At 41.3% G+C, this 18,549-nt stretch overlaps 1 protein-coding gene across 8 annotated transcripts in view; it reads right to left on the reverse strand.

Annotated features, from left to right (window-relative positions):
* Positions 1 to 18,549, reverse strand: part of robo2 (roundabout, axon guidance receptor, homolog 2 (Drosophila)) — a 260,038-nt gene that overhangs the window by 144,182 nt on the left and 97,307 nt on the right. Inside the window, exons 1-2 of one of the 8 annotated variants that reach the window (XM_086262029.1) lie at positions 9,248 to 9,725; positions 9,009 to 9,110 (exon numbers count right to left, since the gene is read on the reverse strand). The exons of the other annotated variants lie outside the window; for them this stretch is intronic. Of the exons in view, the coding sequence (XP_086118155.1) occupies positions 9,009 to 9,063 (55 nt within the window). The 5' untranslated portion in view covers positions 9,064 to 9,110; positions 9,248 to 9,725. Of the gene's footprint in view, positions 1 to 9,008; positions 9,111 to 9,247; positions 9,726 to 18,549 lie in introns of those variants that run through there. 8 annotated transcript variants of the gene reach the window in all.

Consider the following 18,549-nt stretch of genomic DNA (forward strand, 5'->3'; position numbering starts at 1 on the left):
ATAAAAGTGTCCAAAAAAAAAAAAAAAAGAAAACCTCAAAGAATTTTCAGAGTGAATGAATTATGCATTAGATCCATGTTGTCCAATCTGAAGTATACCCTCCCTCTGCCTCCCACTTCTCCCAACTCTCTCCACTTCTCTTCAACCTCCCACTCGATCTCCTTCTCTCTATGCATCTCCGCCTCTACCTCCCCATATCCCTCTGTCCATTTCACTTGCTCCCTGTCCTGTTACATGCTGTCCTCACTGTGAGGGTGACTGAGTCATATCCGTCATGTCATCAAAGGGGAAATACGATAAAGCAGCAGGGGGAAACTGGTGATGGTGAAAGACGGATGTTACTGGCCCTCTACGCCTCAGCACCGGCCCTGCCGTGACACTTCCAAGCAGCCCGTTCTGCACCCGAAATTCATCTTCTTTATGCCAAGCTGTCAGTGGCGTCACAGCGCATGAGCGCCAGTATACTCCAATACCAGACAAACAGCCCATCTCAGTGAGGTGTCACTGGAGACATCCTGCTGTATCTGCTGGAGCCCAGCCCAGTCCAGCGCATCCGGCCAGCCACTCGATACAGCAGAATCCTCAAACTGAAGACACACAGAGTGAAATGAAGAGTGTTCACAGGTGCAGAGCAGATTCCTCCGCTTCATCTTCTGTTTCAAGAGAGGGAGGGGTTTCAACTAGGTAACTGGCTCACATGATGGAGTCTGTTCCACCTCAGTGCTCCGCATACTGCTCCTCTCTTCTCCTGCTAGGATCCATACTTTGAAAGCAAACACAGGGGTAATTCTATGAGCTGCTCCCAACCCCTCAATGCATCCATGCTTGCCTCTAACAAATATCAGATAGAATTCCATTCTGAGTGTATTTCAGGCAATGTCGAGGTGGGGTCAAATTGACTTTGCATCCATGTATTTACTCTCTCCCCCATGCAGATGGAATATATAAATAGATAACTGTGGGAAACAGAATATCTGATTTTACTGCAAAGGGCTGATTCACATTGCTTGTATTTCAAGGAGTTTCAACCTTGTTTTCCCCCATTCTTACTCTCCACCCTACTATGAGTATCCATGCACAGAAAAGGCGATGTTATCACTTTTCAGCACTTGCCTCGTCTCAAAAGAGCGGAGATCGCTGACTTGCAACAAGATACTAAAGGAGGAAGAGCAGGATAACGTAAAAACAGTTAAGACTGCTTTATTGTAAAGGGAAAAGTGTTGACAAGCGTGCTGCTTCCTCTCTTTGTATGGACTGATTAGTACAAGGAGTACAGTGCTAGTTCTGTGGGGCTGTCAGGCCACTGGTAGGGATACTAAACTGCGTGATGCAGATTAAATGATTTCCGATTCCTGGGCCAGTGAAGCGTGTAGCTCACTGCGCCACCCCACCTTTTTCAAACCTCTCTTTTTTCCTGCAGATCCTTTTGAAGAGCCTCTGCTCTAGCATTTGACTGTTGGCCTTTGCTTTGCACCATGACAGTAACCTTGATATTAAAGTTGTGTGCTTGGAAACTCAACGATTTCAATTCCAGCCCAGTCTCCCCTTCCTATTCCACTACAAAGAATCCCTTACAGTTAAGGTAATGTTCACTTGCTCCAGTCATGCAATGATCATCAGTAATAAGCAATCGTAATAGAGTCCAATTTTCTTTGGTCATTTTAATCTCTGTAAATGTTCTACAAATTAGATAAGAAAGCAGCAGTGTTTAGATCTATCTTTTCATGGTATATCGTGTGTGCAGAGTGCGTGTAATTGTAAAGACAGCTGACTCAAAATCACTTTCAGGTGTTAACAGAAATTAAAAAATATAGATTTTGATCAAATGTGGAGGGGGATAGAGAAGGGTGTAGGTGACACATGGTGTTGAGCTGTGACTGTGTGACTTTGCAGTAAGTGGACTGACTAATCCTAAATAGACTTATTTAGCTGCCTACAGTTAGGCTGGGAGATACTGACACACTTTTCATAAAGCACTCAAAATAATAAGCTATTCAAATAATAGAAACCTTAATTTAACTTAAATTTAGCTGTGGAGTTTTTCAGGAGAAAACAAAAAAAAAGAGACTAAACAGAAAGGCCAAAACCAGGACTGATGTGTTCAGAAACAGTATCTCTCTGCTATCTAACCACAAGCATTTCATTCAGCTGAGTCCTCTTCAGGATGAGCATATGTATGTCACACAGAGACATCAGGTAGTCAGAAGGTAAATAACTAACCTGAGCCTCCTATGTAAGCGCACAAACAAAAAATAAGTATTTTCTCAAAACGAATGATATTATTTCACAGGACAGAGGTCAAACCCAAAATGTTTTTAAGAGGATTTCTTACCCAAGTTGTAAAAAAAGCAAGGAAATATAAAAACTCATTGGTCCTCCCTGCATGTCAAGCACTCCAGTGGTCCTTAGATAAGCTTAACTCCAGATGGAAACATGAAAAATAAGAGCTATAACCACACCATCCAACCGATAAACTCAGAAAGCAAAGCACCGGCTCTGATACTTCCTTTTTTAAGGTGCAGCCAAGCAAGTCAGAATAAGATTTATTAAATTTTTATACCACAAGACATTTAGTGTGGTCTTGCTTTGGGATACAGGGTCAAGGGTGCCAGCAGTAAGTGGAAGAGGACTCATTCAGTTTATTGAGGCCCATGTATCCACGCTAACACAAAACAAGACTTTGATGGTTATTAATAGTGTTTCCAAAACACATTTACCCGCACACTCCTACAGCAGTTCATAATTCTGGAGCTGGCTCTGTGTTGCATAGCCTCTCAGTGACAAATGCCCGGGAGCAGCTATGCAGAAAAAAAAATCACCACCATCCTGGAAGTGAAAGTGGAGAGTTCAAATGTTCAAGGATGTGATTAGGGCTTTTGTCCTCTTCACCAAAACGGTTGTGACACTTGGCTGATGCCACGTTCCACACTGAAACTTCAACCACAAAGCCAGTCTCACCAGGAGTCATTATATACAGTAAATCAACTCGCCCCGGGTCATGGTGACTAGGTTTACAAAGCAGTGGGGTGCCATTTTTTTCTTTTCCCAGCAAGGACACGACAAGAACAGGTTCCTACAGTACTGACAGAGAGAGATGCGTGCATTTTTCATTTGTGCATCATCAAAGTAATAGCCTCTGCTCTGAAACACTACTCTAATGAGGTGATGGTCTATAGTCTGGAGTCTTTGTATTTCTAAAGGTTTTTATCCTCCAGTTAGCTTCAGGTAAGAAAAGCTGGATAGCTGTCATGGCTAGGTGATCCATAGACCGAGCAGGAGATGAAGACGGTGGAACAAGACACTTATTCAGTGGCTCCACCACTCTGAGCAGCATTACAGCTGTGCTGGACTACTGCTGCGCGTGATGGATGTGTGCTTGAGTGTCGTACTCTGGCTGTCCATCTTCATATGTCTTGCACTGCGAGACAGCTCATGCATTTTTATCACCAGACCTGACCTCATCTTTAAAACACTGGTGAGATACTCAGCTCAGGCACAACTGTCACACAAAGTCTTAACAATGAAGAACAAGAGAGTATGTTTTGTTTTTTGGCTTAAAACGTCAAAAATTAAAAACACATACATCCCCCCAATGTTAAGATAAGATAAGATAAGATAAGATAAGATAGAACTTTATTAATCCCTCGGGTGGGTTCCTCTGGGAAATTCGATTTCCAAAAAAGCACAGCACCGACAGAAGTTACAGAGTTATACACACACACATATATATAAATACAGAGACAATATAAATAAAATATACGAAGGGGATAAATAGAATAAATAGGAATAAAAATAAAAATACAAGTGAATTGCACATTTCAAGTATTGAGTCTATTGCACTGTTGACTATTTACAAAAAGTATTGCACAAGGTATTGTACAGTGAGGTGAAGAGGCACTACAGCTTAGTTGTTCCCCCCTCCTTTGTCCTCCTGTTTCCCCTCCCTCTCCCCACCAGAGAGGAGTTAAACAGTCTGATGGCGTGTGGGACAAAGGAGTTTTTAAGTCTGTTAGTTCTTGTCTTTGGGAGAAGCAACCTGTCACTGAACAGACTCTTCTGATTGTTTATGGCCGTGTGCAGAGGATGCCTGGCATTGTCCATAATGTCCATCAGTTTCTTTAATGTCCTTTTCTCTGCCACTGTCACCAGAGTGTCCAGCTTCATGCCGACCACAGAGCTAGCCCTCCTGATCAGTTTCTCCAGCCTGGATGAGTCCTTCTTTGCTGTGCTGCTCCCCCAGCACACCACAGCATAGAAAAGTACTCCAGCAACCACCGACTGGTAAAACATCCTCAGGAGCTTCCTGCAGATGTTAAAAGACCTCAGCCTCCTGAGGAAGTACAGTCGGCTTTGGGCTTTTTTATACAGGTGCTCTGTGTTGCATGACCAGTCCAGTTTATTGTCCACCCACAGCCCGAGGTACTTGTACTTGTTGACCACCTCCACCTCCACCTCCACCTCCTCCCCCCTCTATCTGAACTGTTGTAATTGTGCATTATTTCTTCTTGCTTTATCCTCCTGCAATCACTTTATGTTTGCCAGTATAGATCTGTATGGTCTGTAAGTTTACGGTGGATTTGTGTATCTGTGTTTGTTTGTGTAGGGGGCTTTATCCTAAAAGCATGGATTATACAGTTCCATGTACTTCCATGAGTCACTCAACCTTGACATCCCTTCCTCCTATCTGAAGGTTGCTGCGAGACAGCCAAACAGAGGGCAGGGTGAGGGCAACGGGACACAGAGTAAATAAATGCTTTCCCCAAAAACATTTCAGTGCAGCTTGGAACATGAAAACACAGATAAGACAAACACTCAGTCCCTTCCATGTTCACATCACTACCGGCTTCTGTTATACTCAGTCCTTATGTCATGTTGTTTTGCCGTGCTCTTACGACAGTTACATTTTTCCTGATAGGACTGCTCATCAACTCCACAGTGTAAATGAGTAACACATCCTGCACATCCTGATTTATATAACGGCACCTTTATTTACTGCTGGCCCCCTTACAACTTTTAATCTGCTGTTTGCGAAACAAAGACGATGACAGAACAGACTGAGGCTTATATCTGTGCTCTGGGGCCCAGGCGGTAAGCACAGGTGTGTATTCTATAAGTACAGGTGTGTGAGACAGGTGAAGGCCCTTACCACTTGTTTTACCTGCTTTAGTCATCTCTAGTCATCATATCACTCCTCCCCCACCCCAACCTAAACACACTCCCACTTTATGCTCCTATCACAGGTGTACAATAAACTCCTCATTGTTTGAATTCCACCCTCATTGACACCGCCACTGATGGGATACCTGAGCAATGACAGTATGTGTGTACGTGAGATACAGGGGAAGAGCAAGACTGTGGGAAGATCTGAAAATATATATTGTGGGAGGAAAGACACTAGCTGTCTACCTAACAGTGTTAAACCTCTACTTGGTCCTGTTGTAATCTCTCAGTTATTTTGTCTTTTTCTCTGTGCAATTCTGCTCTGTAAATGTCAGGGGTATGCTTGACTGGGGCTTAATAAAGCGGAGGTAAAACAGGGAAAAGTGGCATTACCTTCCCTCCATTTTGCTGGTCTTAGAGGAAAACCAGCCATGTGCATTGTCTGAAGCTGACATTTTCTCTCCCACATCTGCACCATGAAACTGCAAAGACACTACCTATCGTGTTTCAAGAATTTAAAACAGCTGTGAATCCTCTTATATCTCAGTGATCACACGGCATTATTTTTGTGATTTAAAAGAATTATGGAGAGCTCAAACTTTACTCTATCACGTGTTGAATGTGTGAAGTGATCGCTGTTGAAACACGAACCACTGAGCAGCCAGACTTGGCTGTTAAAACATCATAGGAGATGACATGACAACGTTACCGGCCAAGTAACACTTATCACTTAAATGGCACAAAAGGATCAGGAAGCTGATTTTTACTGGACAAGTGCTCACCGCATCCCATTTCCTCGTTCCCTATTCTGTCACTTTGTATTATGATTACCAGCTTCAGTCTTGTTGTCTTAACTCATTTTTGATGTTAATCAGAGAATAAACAGTAGCGCTTCATGGCGAAGAGCAAGGCGACTTCCTTGACAGTGATGAGACTATGGGAGACAGTAGAGAGGGGACTTTCCTGTACATTTGAGATGAAGGTTCACCATTACAGCAACACCATTCCAGCAAATGAACCGCAATTACAATAACACTGCCTAAACACTGCCAGCTCGAGCAGAACAATCACATTTGGGGCACGAATCGCAATGGCTCTTACACAATGACCTCAGCCTGCCTCATCATTCACCTAGACTATTTTAATCTGGGCTTACTTTCCATTATAGGCCAGCACTATAAACCTCTCTCATTTAATCATAACCATCAACAGAGTTGTTAGTTTGCAGTGTTCTTCGGTAATAAAGCATCAGCCTTGCAATTTATATTTAAAAGATTGTATTGTTAAACCACTCTTCTCTCAGTTTTTAGATTTGATTGCACCCATTCTGTCCCTCCTCCTTTCCATAACACACGCACACGCGTGCTCTCCTGGTTTGAGTTTCTCTTGACTCAGCATTAGTGAAGCCCCAACCCCGCTGGTGAATCAAAAACTACACACTATCCACAGAAACGACCCCATCCCCAAGCGGCCATCTAAACAGCCTCCTTGACATATTTAAGTTGGTCCTTATTTCAGCACCTCTTGGTGTATCACCCAGGATGAATGTGATGTCACCAGCTCCTACATCAGACACAGGCATGCAGGAGATCTCAAAATAGCAAAGGGTCAGGAGTGCATGTCCACTATGCAAAGCATGTTCTAAACCAGCTTCAAAAGCAACACAGCAGAGTTTGTAAGATAACAAAAACAGCTGCAGACATGTGTATTCCAGAAAGTATATCCTACTGCAGTGGGCCTTTTCATACAAAAAAACCCCACACACTGTGGTAAAACTGTTTTCAGATGCACAACTTGTCTCGGGTCACTAAATGTCTTCCAACTCTGGCCAACAACAGCCAACACACATCCACTTTCTCCACCTATTCCCTCCCAGTATCAGTCCTCTCCTGCACACTAGCAGTATTAATCACAGCACACTAAACAGTGACTGACGCCATTCACAAGTCTTGGCTTTGTTGGCTATGCAGCCCAGTGAATGCAACTCCAGGCCTTTTTGTCTGCCCAAGTGGACTCTTAGTGGAAGCTCCTCCCTCTCCATGGACCCTAAGATTACCTCTTAAAAGGCTGGGTGATGGGTGAGTTCTGCTGGGATGGAATAGGAGAGCAAGACAGAGGGGGGAGGAGGGTGACAGGCAAATGATTGGGAAGATCCACTGCTCCCTGGGAGATGTGCTCTCTCTCTCTCTGTCCAGCTAGCAATGCCATCAGCTACTGCTTAGCAACCAGTGGCTGAACAGAGTAAAAAACACCAAAAAAGGCCAAGGGGAAAAAAATTCAATTCCCAGAAGAAAGGAGACTTGATTTGCAAACTACTAAACGTGGACACTGAACTAAGACGCTTCAGAACCAAAACTTGCAGCTGTGAGGAACAAAAGCGTGGGTTGACAGGCAAAAGAAAAGAAAAAATGGGACCTTACAGACTCTTGCATTCAGGGGCAACAAAAAAAACTGGTTCACATATGGATAAGCTGAGCAAACAATGCAATACAAACATATGTGTGAATCATCACTCACGTATGATAATATAATGACCCAGCACGAGACTCGTCAGAAGTATTCTTTTCTCATTCTTTGATTATAAGCCTCTGATTGTCTGTGCAGACAGTGTGCAAGATCACTGAAAAAAAGGTGTGTCCTTTTCAAAAGAAGCACTAAAATGAAAGCAGACCACGGAATTTGAAGGTAATACATCTTAATACCGATTATCGTTTCGCCAGTCACAGGTTGGACCCATTCCAATCACGATTTCCGTCACCTAAGCTGTCCTATTTTGATGATTGCTGTGAGTCATTACATTAACTCTCTAGCTGAAGCTGTTTTAATTCCTCTATTAAACTAGTTCCCTTGTAGGCCAGAGAATCCTGAGAAGCATGTAATATAAAGATGCTGACTGGGCACTCAGTGGTAGACTGGATCAAGAGGGCAGGAGCTTTTGGCTGCAGAAATGAATCAATCTTGTCTGTAATCCACATCATCATTAAACATTAATCAAACAAATGGAAATAATAAACTGTGGCACTGTTCCAGATTTGGTTTAGGTCAGCTTACACCACAATGTACAACCACAGCTCTGAAAACCTAAAGCACAGAAACCACGCCATGTAGTGCAGAGTGCAGACACTGAGTATTGTACAATCATAGCATATATAAGAAGCAGGCCAATGACCCCCAAATTTACAGAGCAGAACTAGGCTACTGTCTGTTTTATACAGCACTACTTCCATTTATACCACATCGAATCTCATATGTTTGATACGTTCTGTATTTTCCTTTTCCAAAAGGGTCTCTCTCACCTCTGCAATGGAAATACCTGTAGCCGCTGTGACAGAACCTGGAAATCATTTATATTCAGCTTTCTCTAAAACCTGTGTCACAGTCAGAAGTGTTTCAAAACACATTTAAAGTGTTCTGTCATGGTATGAGCTATGGTTCTATATTATATTGAACAGCTTTTTCTCATCTGTTGCATATAAAAAGAAAATACACCTAATCTTTGCTCCGATTTTAGCCTCTTGGGAGGAGCTTTTTTGTTGGTTTTAAGCATTTCTTCGTTTTTTTTGCTTCGACTTTAGTGGATGAAAAAAGAGAAGAAAATGAAAAATAAGCACTGAGGAGATGTAAATTCATTTAAATAAAAACTCCACAAGCTCGTCATGTTATCACCCAAAAGCCAATGCTGATGGCGACTTATTATTATTATTATAATAATTAAACTGTAAAATAAATGAGAAACAAAATTGGCTTTAAACTGGGTGTTGCACGGCAGGGACTTGCGGAGTCAGGGAAGAACAGAACATTATAATATATTTAAGGAGTTTTACACAACAACGCGTTTAGTAACTTACCATCAACTTGAAAATACAGTAGTCCACTGACAAGGATGAACGCTAGCGGACCCATACTAGCATATTAACCATCCACGGCGGGCGCGTAAATCCTCGATTTCACTACAGAAAGAAAGATGTCCAAAATGACAATCAAGTCAATTCCGTGTTTCTAGGAGTTATGGATGGGCCCTATTTACTGACAAAAGCCAGTGTTAAGGTCCAGAAACAGAGAGGATCCATTTAAAGTAGTAGTTTACCCGGAGCAGAGCGGGATGTAAATACACAGCGAACCTTGAATCCAAACTCTCGGTCTTTGGATATTATCCCTGCTTGCCCCGTGAGTTCCTCTGCAGTCTCTGCTGTTTGACAAGATGACCTACTGTACACGCTGTAACGAACAGAGTCTGAAAGAAAGGTAATTTAAGTCCACACTGGAAAACACAGCATAGTATCTATACTTCTCCGCTCGTTATCGGGTCCTTGAGACGCGTCTCTGGCACCTTTCAAATCTTCAGCGACGTCTCCATAGTTGGAGAGACGACTCGGCAGCAAACCAAACTTCAGCTATCATGCATTTCCAGAAAGTTGTGTTATTGTAGCGAGAAGCAGCTCCCGAAAGACCCATGTGCTCAGCGCTGTAAATGTACAGTCATTCTACAGTTCAACATCCTCCTCTCTTTCTGCCTTTGGGTTTCAACAGCGCGGCCGCTAGGAGCGCACGGTCTCTGCGCACAGCCCGCAGCCCACCACACTGAAGCTCGACGCACTCGCACAAAACAAGGATCGGTTCGCGAAATCAGGAGCGAGACGAAGAGAGAGCAGCCTAGTGGTTTGAGAACGAGGAGAGTTTGGATGTCAGCCCGAATCTCTCTTAAGTTGTGATAATCAAGATAAGCATTTCAAGCAGAGAGAGAGAAAGAGGGAGGATAATAAAGCCATAAAACCACTTTACACATATTTGAATGTTTACACATTAGGAGTTTAACTTTTTATACGTTTACAGCCTCAAGTGCAGTCATTGTTCACCACAGGGCTGGATGTTGGAGAACAATGTTATCTTAAGACATCAAGGAGTTTAAGCATCTTATTTACTGAAACATTTCCTAGTGGGGCCAACAACTACATCTGCACAGGCAACAGCGGTAAAAGGGTGGAAAACGAAAACAGGATAACATAAGAATCACGTTATTTTATGAATGGAATTCATTCATCATATGATAAAGCTGCTAATCAATATATTCCATATTTGAACGCAGGCAAATTACACTTGCTGGGAAATTATAAGCTGAATAGCATGAGGATATTAATCCATTGAGATACTGAAGCAGAATTGTAAATATGATCTTTGTCAGAAATCAATGACTGATTGACCGAGGCCCTGCCCCAGGATGAGGAGAGGAGCAGCTCTGCATACCAACAAATAAATACACAAATGTCTTTTTAAGGGCGAGATATGCAGACGCACACACGGAATGCAGAGAACAACATTATTGCAGTCCAATTTTAATCATGGCCAAATCGTGATTGGAAACAACAAGGAGGACCAGAGATGTGCTGATGGTCAGAGATAGAGGGGAGGTTCGTGTATGTGGTCTGAACTACCGCGCAGCAGCCTTCTGCATGTTTCCGTACAGGGTTTATTACGGGGGAGCTATGAACTGTGAGCTCCCCCTACTGGTGTCAGCTATGGCTACCTTCTTGTTACCATGCTCTCTTTTTTTTAATACCGGCTTACGAAGCCGTATACAGCCATGGTACAGCATATGGAGACCCAACAGGAGTGTGACGGATATAAGAAAACTTGGAGACTGCGTGCATTGCTGTGTTATATCAAGTAGATGAATTCACATGATTTGATAAATGCCACACCTAAGGGGCAATTTCAGCACGCAAATCTCAAATCTTCTATGTTAGGAAATAACAAGCCGAATGCACTGTTTTACATCAAAAAGTTATGATTACGCTGACAAACTGTTTTCCAAAATTTGTACCAAAGTATTATCATTTCATTTCCCCAGTCAGTATATTGTGTAATTCAAACGACTTTCAGAAAGCAAAAATGGCACAAAGCAATAAATAAGCATGCTTGCAAATTAAAGAATACAGCTCTGGGCACGCCAGTGTAAAAAGATGGAACGCACAATCTAACAAGTTGGTGCTTTGTTTCTCCTCTGAATGGACGCAACATTAGCAGAAGTGTGGGCTGAAAGGCTTGGATTTCTCATTTTGTGATTTACATCAAAGTCAGCCATACAACAAAGCCCAACATATGTGCCCCCAAGATGTGTTTGAAAGCCCTGCTCTCCCACTAAAAACAATATACAGGCTAAGGCACATGATCGAATAGCTGTGGCAGAAGGAAACACTTCCACCGCCTTTAATGATAGCTTTGACTGCTCACGGCCACTTTTTTCTTCTGTTTGTTTGTTGAGCTACATGTCGAAGCTTGCCCTGTAAAGGCCTTACGGGGAACTGCGACATGCTGTAAGTTTGCTAGCTGGCTCTCGTTGCAGGGAGCATTGTCAGCTGGCCAGACACAGTGATTTGTCTTCATATTTTAATATGTTTGTGAGCTGCATGCAAATGCTGTCTTCTCAGTGTCTCTCCAGTGTCCTAGATTCTAGCAAATGCATGCAGCCACAAACAGACACACAAAGAGGCAAACAGAAATTTATTGTGTCATCAGTGTTGCTGAGGGTTGAAGGCAAATAAAAGAGAGGAGAGGGAGAAAAAAGGGAACTGGAGAAAGGTCATTTACGAAAAAGAAAAGCCCACTTCAAACATAAACAATGGAGTGTATGGCTTCATTGATGGAAAAGTAAGTAGAGTGTAATTCTCCCCCAAGCCCAGCCTTTTATTCCCCACTCTCAATCACTTTATCTGTAGCACAAGCAGTGATATTTTGTGGCTTTCTAAATATCAGCTCAAAGTGGATTTATTTTAATTAAACTGGAGGCTGTGTTTACTCAGGACAAGGCATGTTACATAAAAATGAGTTTGGGGGGCATACGCAACGGACTGATAACTCACGGACACCAGGATACAAGACCCTTCTCACCCTGGACACAGTCTGTTTGACCTGCTCCCCTCAGGCAGGAGGCTCCGGTCCATTCGCACCAGAACCTCTCGCCATAAGAACAGTTTCTTCCCCTCTGCTGTCGGACACATGAACAATAACCGTATGACTGTTCCCACCACTAACACATGACCCTACGCTGTGTTCACTGCATCATTCCATGTTTGGCACTGATCACCACCTGCACTCATGTATATATCATGTATATATCTATCCACTTAGCACTTTTAATTCTTATTCTTATTTTTATATTTTTATGACAGTATGTTTGCACTGAAGCACCGCAGCAATTTCCTAATGTTGTAAACCTGCTCAACATTTGGCAATAAAACCCTTTCTGATTCTGATTCTGATTCTGATTATGCTTCATTCCACTGCTGGAAGTACATTACAAATCTTTCATTAGGGTGACATTTATAATATTACTGACAAACAAGGTTTGCTTGGGTTGATTAGTTCTTTCATTTCAAAAACTGAAAGCTTGCAGATGAGGTGTAACCACAAACAAATGAGGCTGACGTCAGTGGGGGGGAAAGCAAATCAGGAGCAGCGGTTTGGAACGAGTGCATTAAAAACGCAGGACTCCAATATATTAAAAGCATGCAAGTGCACCTTATTTTCCACAAAGAGACAACATATATATGAATTTACCACCAGATGCTGAAATGAATCATTTGTTTTGACCTAAACTAATTTCTGTCATGTTTTTGTGTGCAATTATGTGTTTTTAATTAAATCAAAACTAATAATCAATCAGATAATTACCCATTAATGTCCCCAGAACATCTGCTCATTGACGGATCCATGGGTGGAGCCATTCATTGGGACGGTTGACCTACATTCATCCATCCTCATCTACTTGTCAAATGACATGGCATTAATTGGTCAAGTCCACTTACTTTTATGGCAAATATAAGTATTCAAAATATTAGTTTGCAAATCAATACAACAACTGACATGATCAGCCTACATATGAAATGCTCCACCCTTTAATTATTGCAGTTTTTTTCTCACTAAGAATTGTCCATGATGAGGCTCAGGTTATACTAAAGCGCTGCGAACACAAAGTGCTACAGTGTGGTTGTTTTCTGCAGATAAAAGCATGGCTGAGAATCAATAGCGGGTCCCCAAGTGGACCGAGTGATATCTACGAGATGATCAGGAGTGTGTACAACAGCATCTGCGGACTCTGGGGGTTTGTAGGCTACACGTTCCAGCAGAGGTATTTGCAACACTTTAATTGCATGTAACTGTGGCGTAATCCAAATGCAAACTATGAATCACATGCAGACAGTGACAAAGTGTGTAGTTTCATCAGAAGTGCTTCTCCTGCGTGTCCGAGGGAGAAAAAGAAAAGTGTTTTTAATTGTGCGCCAGGTCAGAGGTTCAGGTAGCAACATCACTCATGATCAGATCAGAGTGGTATTTGGGGAGCTCTTAGCTGGATATCTTTCATGGCTGAGTATCCCCTTACTGGGTTTGTGTCTCTGCGTGGGGATGATTAGGAGCTGGAGGTGGGAGGAGGTGGTGTGCAGAGGATGGTGGGGTGGGGGGTTTGATGTGTGGAGGGGTGATTAATGTAGATGTCAGTAGTGGCCCTTCCTCCTATGCTCCCTACCCAGCATCCGTAATGACACCTGGGGAAGGCAGAATGGGCCTACCTGCAGCCCAGGCTCCCTCAGCAGGGCATGATTCTTCCCCATGATCCTCCTCTGTCAGCAGTCCTGTCACCCAGCTCGGATCAGGCCCTTATTAATGGGCCTCTATGTCAAACATAGATATTAAGCTGTGCTCCGCTTCGCACTAGCCTTGGCAATAACGCCCACACGGGCACACAAACACACACACACACACACACATTCCTATACAATCCAGTGACAGACATAAACACACACGGCAGAGTGTGGCACAGGCAGAACTTGCAAACACATCACCACATGTGCATTAACATTCGCTGAAATATTACTTCCTTCTTTAGCAACTTTTTCTGATTTTGTTTCAGCGTGACAAAGAGTCCATAGATCTATTAGATATCACTGTTTCCCTCCTCTCCTTCTACTCTTTAATACACACAGCCCAATATCACATTAAGCCTAAAAAGTGACAAACCTTTCACTATGATGTATCGTCCAACAATGCAAATCACTCTAGTCACCAGTGAATAAGACCCATGCAGTTTTAAAAAGGTCACACTGAATGGCTACTGAGTACAGATTCTGTAAAATCTCTGTCTAGAAATGAGGCCAGCTAAAAGCAAATACCCCTCAAATATTGGCTAAGACTAAACTAGGGCTGCTTTTGCAATCTAGACTTGCTTCTTTAATAAGGTACATGAACCGGGGAGACATTTATAGGTATCCAAATTTTGGGTTTATTCGGGACAATAAAATGTTTAATGGAAGTCAGCATGACACCAGTTAAAACCTGTACTCTCTGATACTCCCTGAGAGAAGCTAAGTAAGGGGCCAGACAGATGGAGAGAGTATGGAGGATATGACACTTGAGCTCAGTGTAGAGAGAGTCTTCCATCAGCAGGACATAAACCTTGCATGTAATGCATCGTCTGTTCTTCCTCTGTGTTCACTGAAAGGTACAGGAAGCGAGATAGGGGAACCCTATCAAATGTTGGAAAATTGAAGTAGAAGATTAACTGTACAGGCGTTCTTTCTTTTAACATCTACTTCAGCTCCACAGTTTGCTGACTTTCTTATTTTCATGTGACTAAAAAGGTCATCAGTTTGTGATTTTGGTTGCAAGTTTTAATGTGGTACTTACAAGGGAATCACCTTTTCATAGTCATACATAAACTTTTTATTAAATTCTATTTAAAAAAAAATACTGGAATCTCTATGTTATTAACTCTGAAGTTCATGTCAAGTTCTGTGGCCAAAATATATATTTAAAAGATGAAGTGATTTATTTTTTAATCTGAACATTGCTATTTACATCATATTACAAATTTTGGATACGAGTGGATTCAAACAAACAAAACCAGAAGGCGGACACATCAACGGAGAGTCTGAGGAAGCTCTCCCTCAAATGCTGAGCATCACACACACTTTTGTGCATTCTGGTTGAATTTAATGCAACTACTTCTACATTTACAGCATCTACTTATGCTAAAAATGTCTTTATTTATGTATTATGATCTCAGCTAAGTAAACATATACACATTCTGTCCTCTGCCTGTATTATTTGGGGAATTAAACTCTTTAAGTGTAAATGTGTTAATTATTTTCAAGTATTTTACTAAAAATATTTTACTAGATTACGAGCTGAGATGTGTTTCACTACATTGTTTCCAATTAAACTACCTAGATGTATAAAGTGGATAAAATTTACTTATCCTTAAAAATGAAAAGCATCCAATTAAGCATTCAATCAAACATGTGTTAGGAATTGAGATATATATGATGCAAACACTGGATATTAGCCTATTGTGAATGGAACCCATTGCCAATAACCAAATATCTTTGTGACAAACATCAATAAAGATATTTGGTGTTTTTAAAATCCAATATAATGGCCAATATTGTTGGGTTTTGTTTTGTTTTTTTAGATGATTTTAGATTTCTCCTATCTCTCATTTATTTTTTAAATTTTCATTTATCAGTATACCAATACTTAATATTGGCATATATTGCCAATGCCCCGGCCCCACCACCTGACATTACAATTACTAATGACGGAGATACAAATCTTAACAAGTCACATTTGAGCAATAGCACCGACTGCCGTAGGACTCTGGAGCTTTTTTTTTAAAATTCATATCTACACACCCATACTTCACACATGTGTGGTAAAAACTACAGATACCTATGATACCAAGAAATTGTTGCTTTCAGTTGCCCTTTTATTTGTGGCCAAGACGAACTATCAATGATGCAAACGAGGATTTGTGAACATTTCTTAGGAAAATATCATGGGCTACTTAATTGAGGTTTTTGATGCCGCCAGGGTTAAAATGACCAATTGAAACAGGGTACAGAGTCACATAGTTCATCTAATACCTCCTGGCCGAAAGGTTGTCTATGTGCCATAATGTGCATGAGGACAAACTGAAAACAGACAAGCTGGAGAAGCTTCCAGTGTCACACCAACAAGAGTTGAACAGACTCAGCACACTGCTGGAGGCAGAGAAAGAAAAAAACTTAACGAACAACCAGCAGAAAGACAAGGACTGTTTAGAGACTGAGAATCAATCCAGTGCCTGCCAGGAAGAGGTAAAAACCCTGAAAGAGCTGCTCAGGGAGAAGGACAGTAAAGTACTAGAACTCAACAAGGAGATGGAGAGCCTCTCTGCAGGGCTAACTGAAAACCTTCAAAAATAGCAGGCCAAAATGTAACGCTCTGGAGAAGAGCCTGAGAAAGGAGGTGACAGAGAGGAAAAACCATAGGAGGAGAAGGCGACTTTGGAGAAGTAAAATAAGAAAAAAACTGTTGGATGAGAAGAAAGCGCTTAACAAGGTAAAGAAAAAAGAAAAGTAGGTAATCAAAAACACGGGAGAAATAAAAAAAATAAAAAATAAATAACTGAAGGATGGAAATAAAGAGCTGATAAAGAAGAATAAGGAATTTGTCATGGATAAGTAAAATAAGCAGAACTTGAAGAGGTAAAGGAAAAAAAACAGGAGAAAAAGAACACAGGACAGGGATAGATCAAGAATATCCGATCAAGTGCAGAAAGAACTGGCAGAGGAGCAGAAAGAAAGAGAGAAAAAGAAAAATTAACCTTATGATGTAAATCAAACAAAGGCAAGTCGCAAAGAAAGAATTAAATAGCACAGAAGACTGAAAGACATGGAGGAGACAAAAAAAACAGAAGTGAAAAAAATCTGTGCTGTGAAGTGGATTATTATTTGTACAGATTTCGTTTAGGACGAACTTTATGTAGTAAAATGTTTTGTCTTGGGGTTTTTCTTTTGCTGTTTTTTTTAACTGTTCAATATTCATCCATCCACATCACACTTGCAGGTTTCAGATCACCAATGTAGTTTTAATATCCGACAAAGATAACACAAGAAAATACAAAATGTAGTTTTTAAGTGATGATTTTTATTAAGGGGAAAAAAGTTATCAAAACCTACCTGGCTCTGTGTGAACAAGTAATTGCCCCCTAAACCTAATAACTGGTTGTGCCATCCCTGACAGCAAGAACTGCAATCAAACATTTGTGATAAGTCTTTCACAACACTGTGAAGGAATTTTGGCCCACTATTCTTTGCATAATTGCCAGTTTAGGGTCATTCCAAAGCATCGCTATTGAATTTAATTCCAGATTTTAACTAGGCCACTCTAAAACCTTCATTTTGTTTTTGTTCATTTTCCTTTATTTACTTTTTAGCCATTCAGAGGTGGACTTGTTGGTGTGTTTCATTGTACTTCTGCATAAAGAAAGCATGCTTGAGCTTCAGGGCACGACCTGATGCAGAATTCATCAGTTACAGCAAGTTGTCCAGGTTCTGAAGCAGTCCAAGATCATCACACTACCACTACCATATTTGACTGCTGGTATGATGCTCTTTTTATAAAATGCTGTGTTAGTTTTATGGCAGATATAGCAGGCCTGCAATTCTTTAGATATTGTTCTCGGTTCTTTTGTGAATTTCTGGATGTGTCATTGATGTCCTCTTGAAGAAATTTTTATAGGCCAGCAACTCTTGGAAAGGTCTTCTACTGTGTCTCCATTTGTGGATAATTGCTCTTGAACTCATGGACATTACCAGGTGATGGGTTTTCTCTTTTTTAATGCTCTGCCAAGCCTTTACTGCAGCGACTTTCAATTGTTGTTTGCTTGTGGGTTTTTCTGTCCAAAGTTTAGTCTTCAACAGACCAGGTGACTGACTTGGCCATTCAAGAATTTTCCACTTTTTGGCATAATTAACTCCTGGGTTACTTTGGCTGAATGTTTTGGTTCATAGTTCATCTGTATTATGAAATGCTGCCCAATCAGTTTGACTGCATTTAGCTGGATTTGGGCAGACAGTATGTCTCTGAACACCTCAGAATTCAGCTGGCTGCTTCTGTCCTGTGTCACATCATCAATAAACACTAGTGTCACAGTGTCATTGGCAGCCATGTATGCCAAAGCCATTACACTGTCTCTGCCGTGTTTTACAGATGATGTGGTATGCTTTGGCTCATGAGCCGTTTCACACCTTCTCCATACCTTTTTCTTGCCATCATTCTGGTAGAGGTTGATCTTGGTTTCATCTGTCCAATGCATGTTTTTCCAGAACTGTGTTTGCTTTTTTTGCTTTTTTTTGTTGTTGATTTTTTTAGATTGATGATCACACATAAGTGTGACAAATATGCCAAAAACAAAATCAGAATGGGGGTGAGTACTTTTCACAGCACTGCATGTAAAGTGTGAAAAACATAAAACTTAATTTCACATTTTTATTTCTTTATCAAAAATTCATGACTACATATGCAGCAATCAAAGATAAACATTCTTAGATATTTTTTAGATGGGGTCTAATA

This window comes from Aulonocara sp. 'chitande type north' Nkhata Bay, linkage group LG14 (assembly GCF_057382095.1).
Source record: "Aulonocara sp. 'chitande type north' Nkhata Bay isolate Kocher_YH1m ecotype deep benthic linkage group LG14, A_spYH_male_GT1.1, whole genome shotgun sequence".
Lineage (NCBI taxonomy): Eukaryota > Metazoa > Chordata > Actinopteri > Cichliformes > Cichlidae > Aulonocara > Aulonocara sp. 'chitande type north' Nkhata Bay.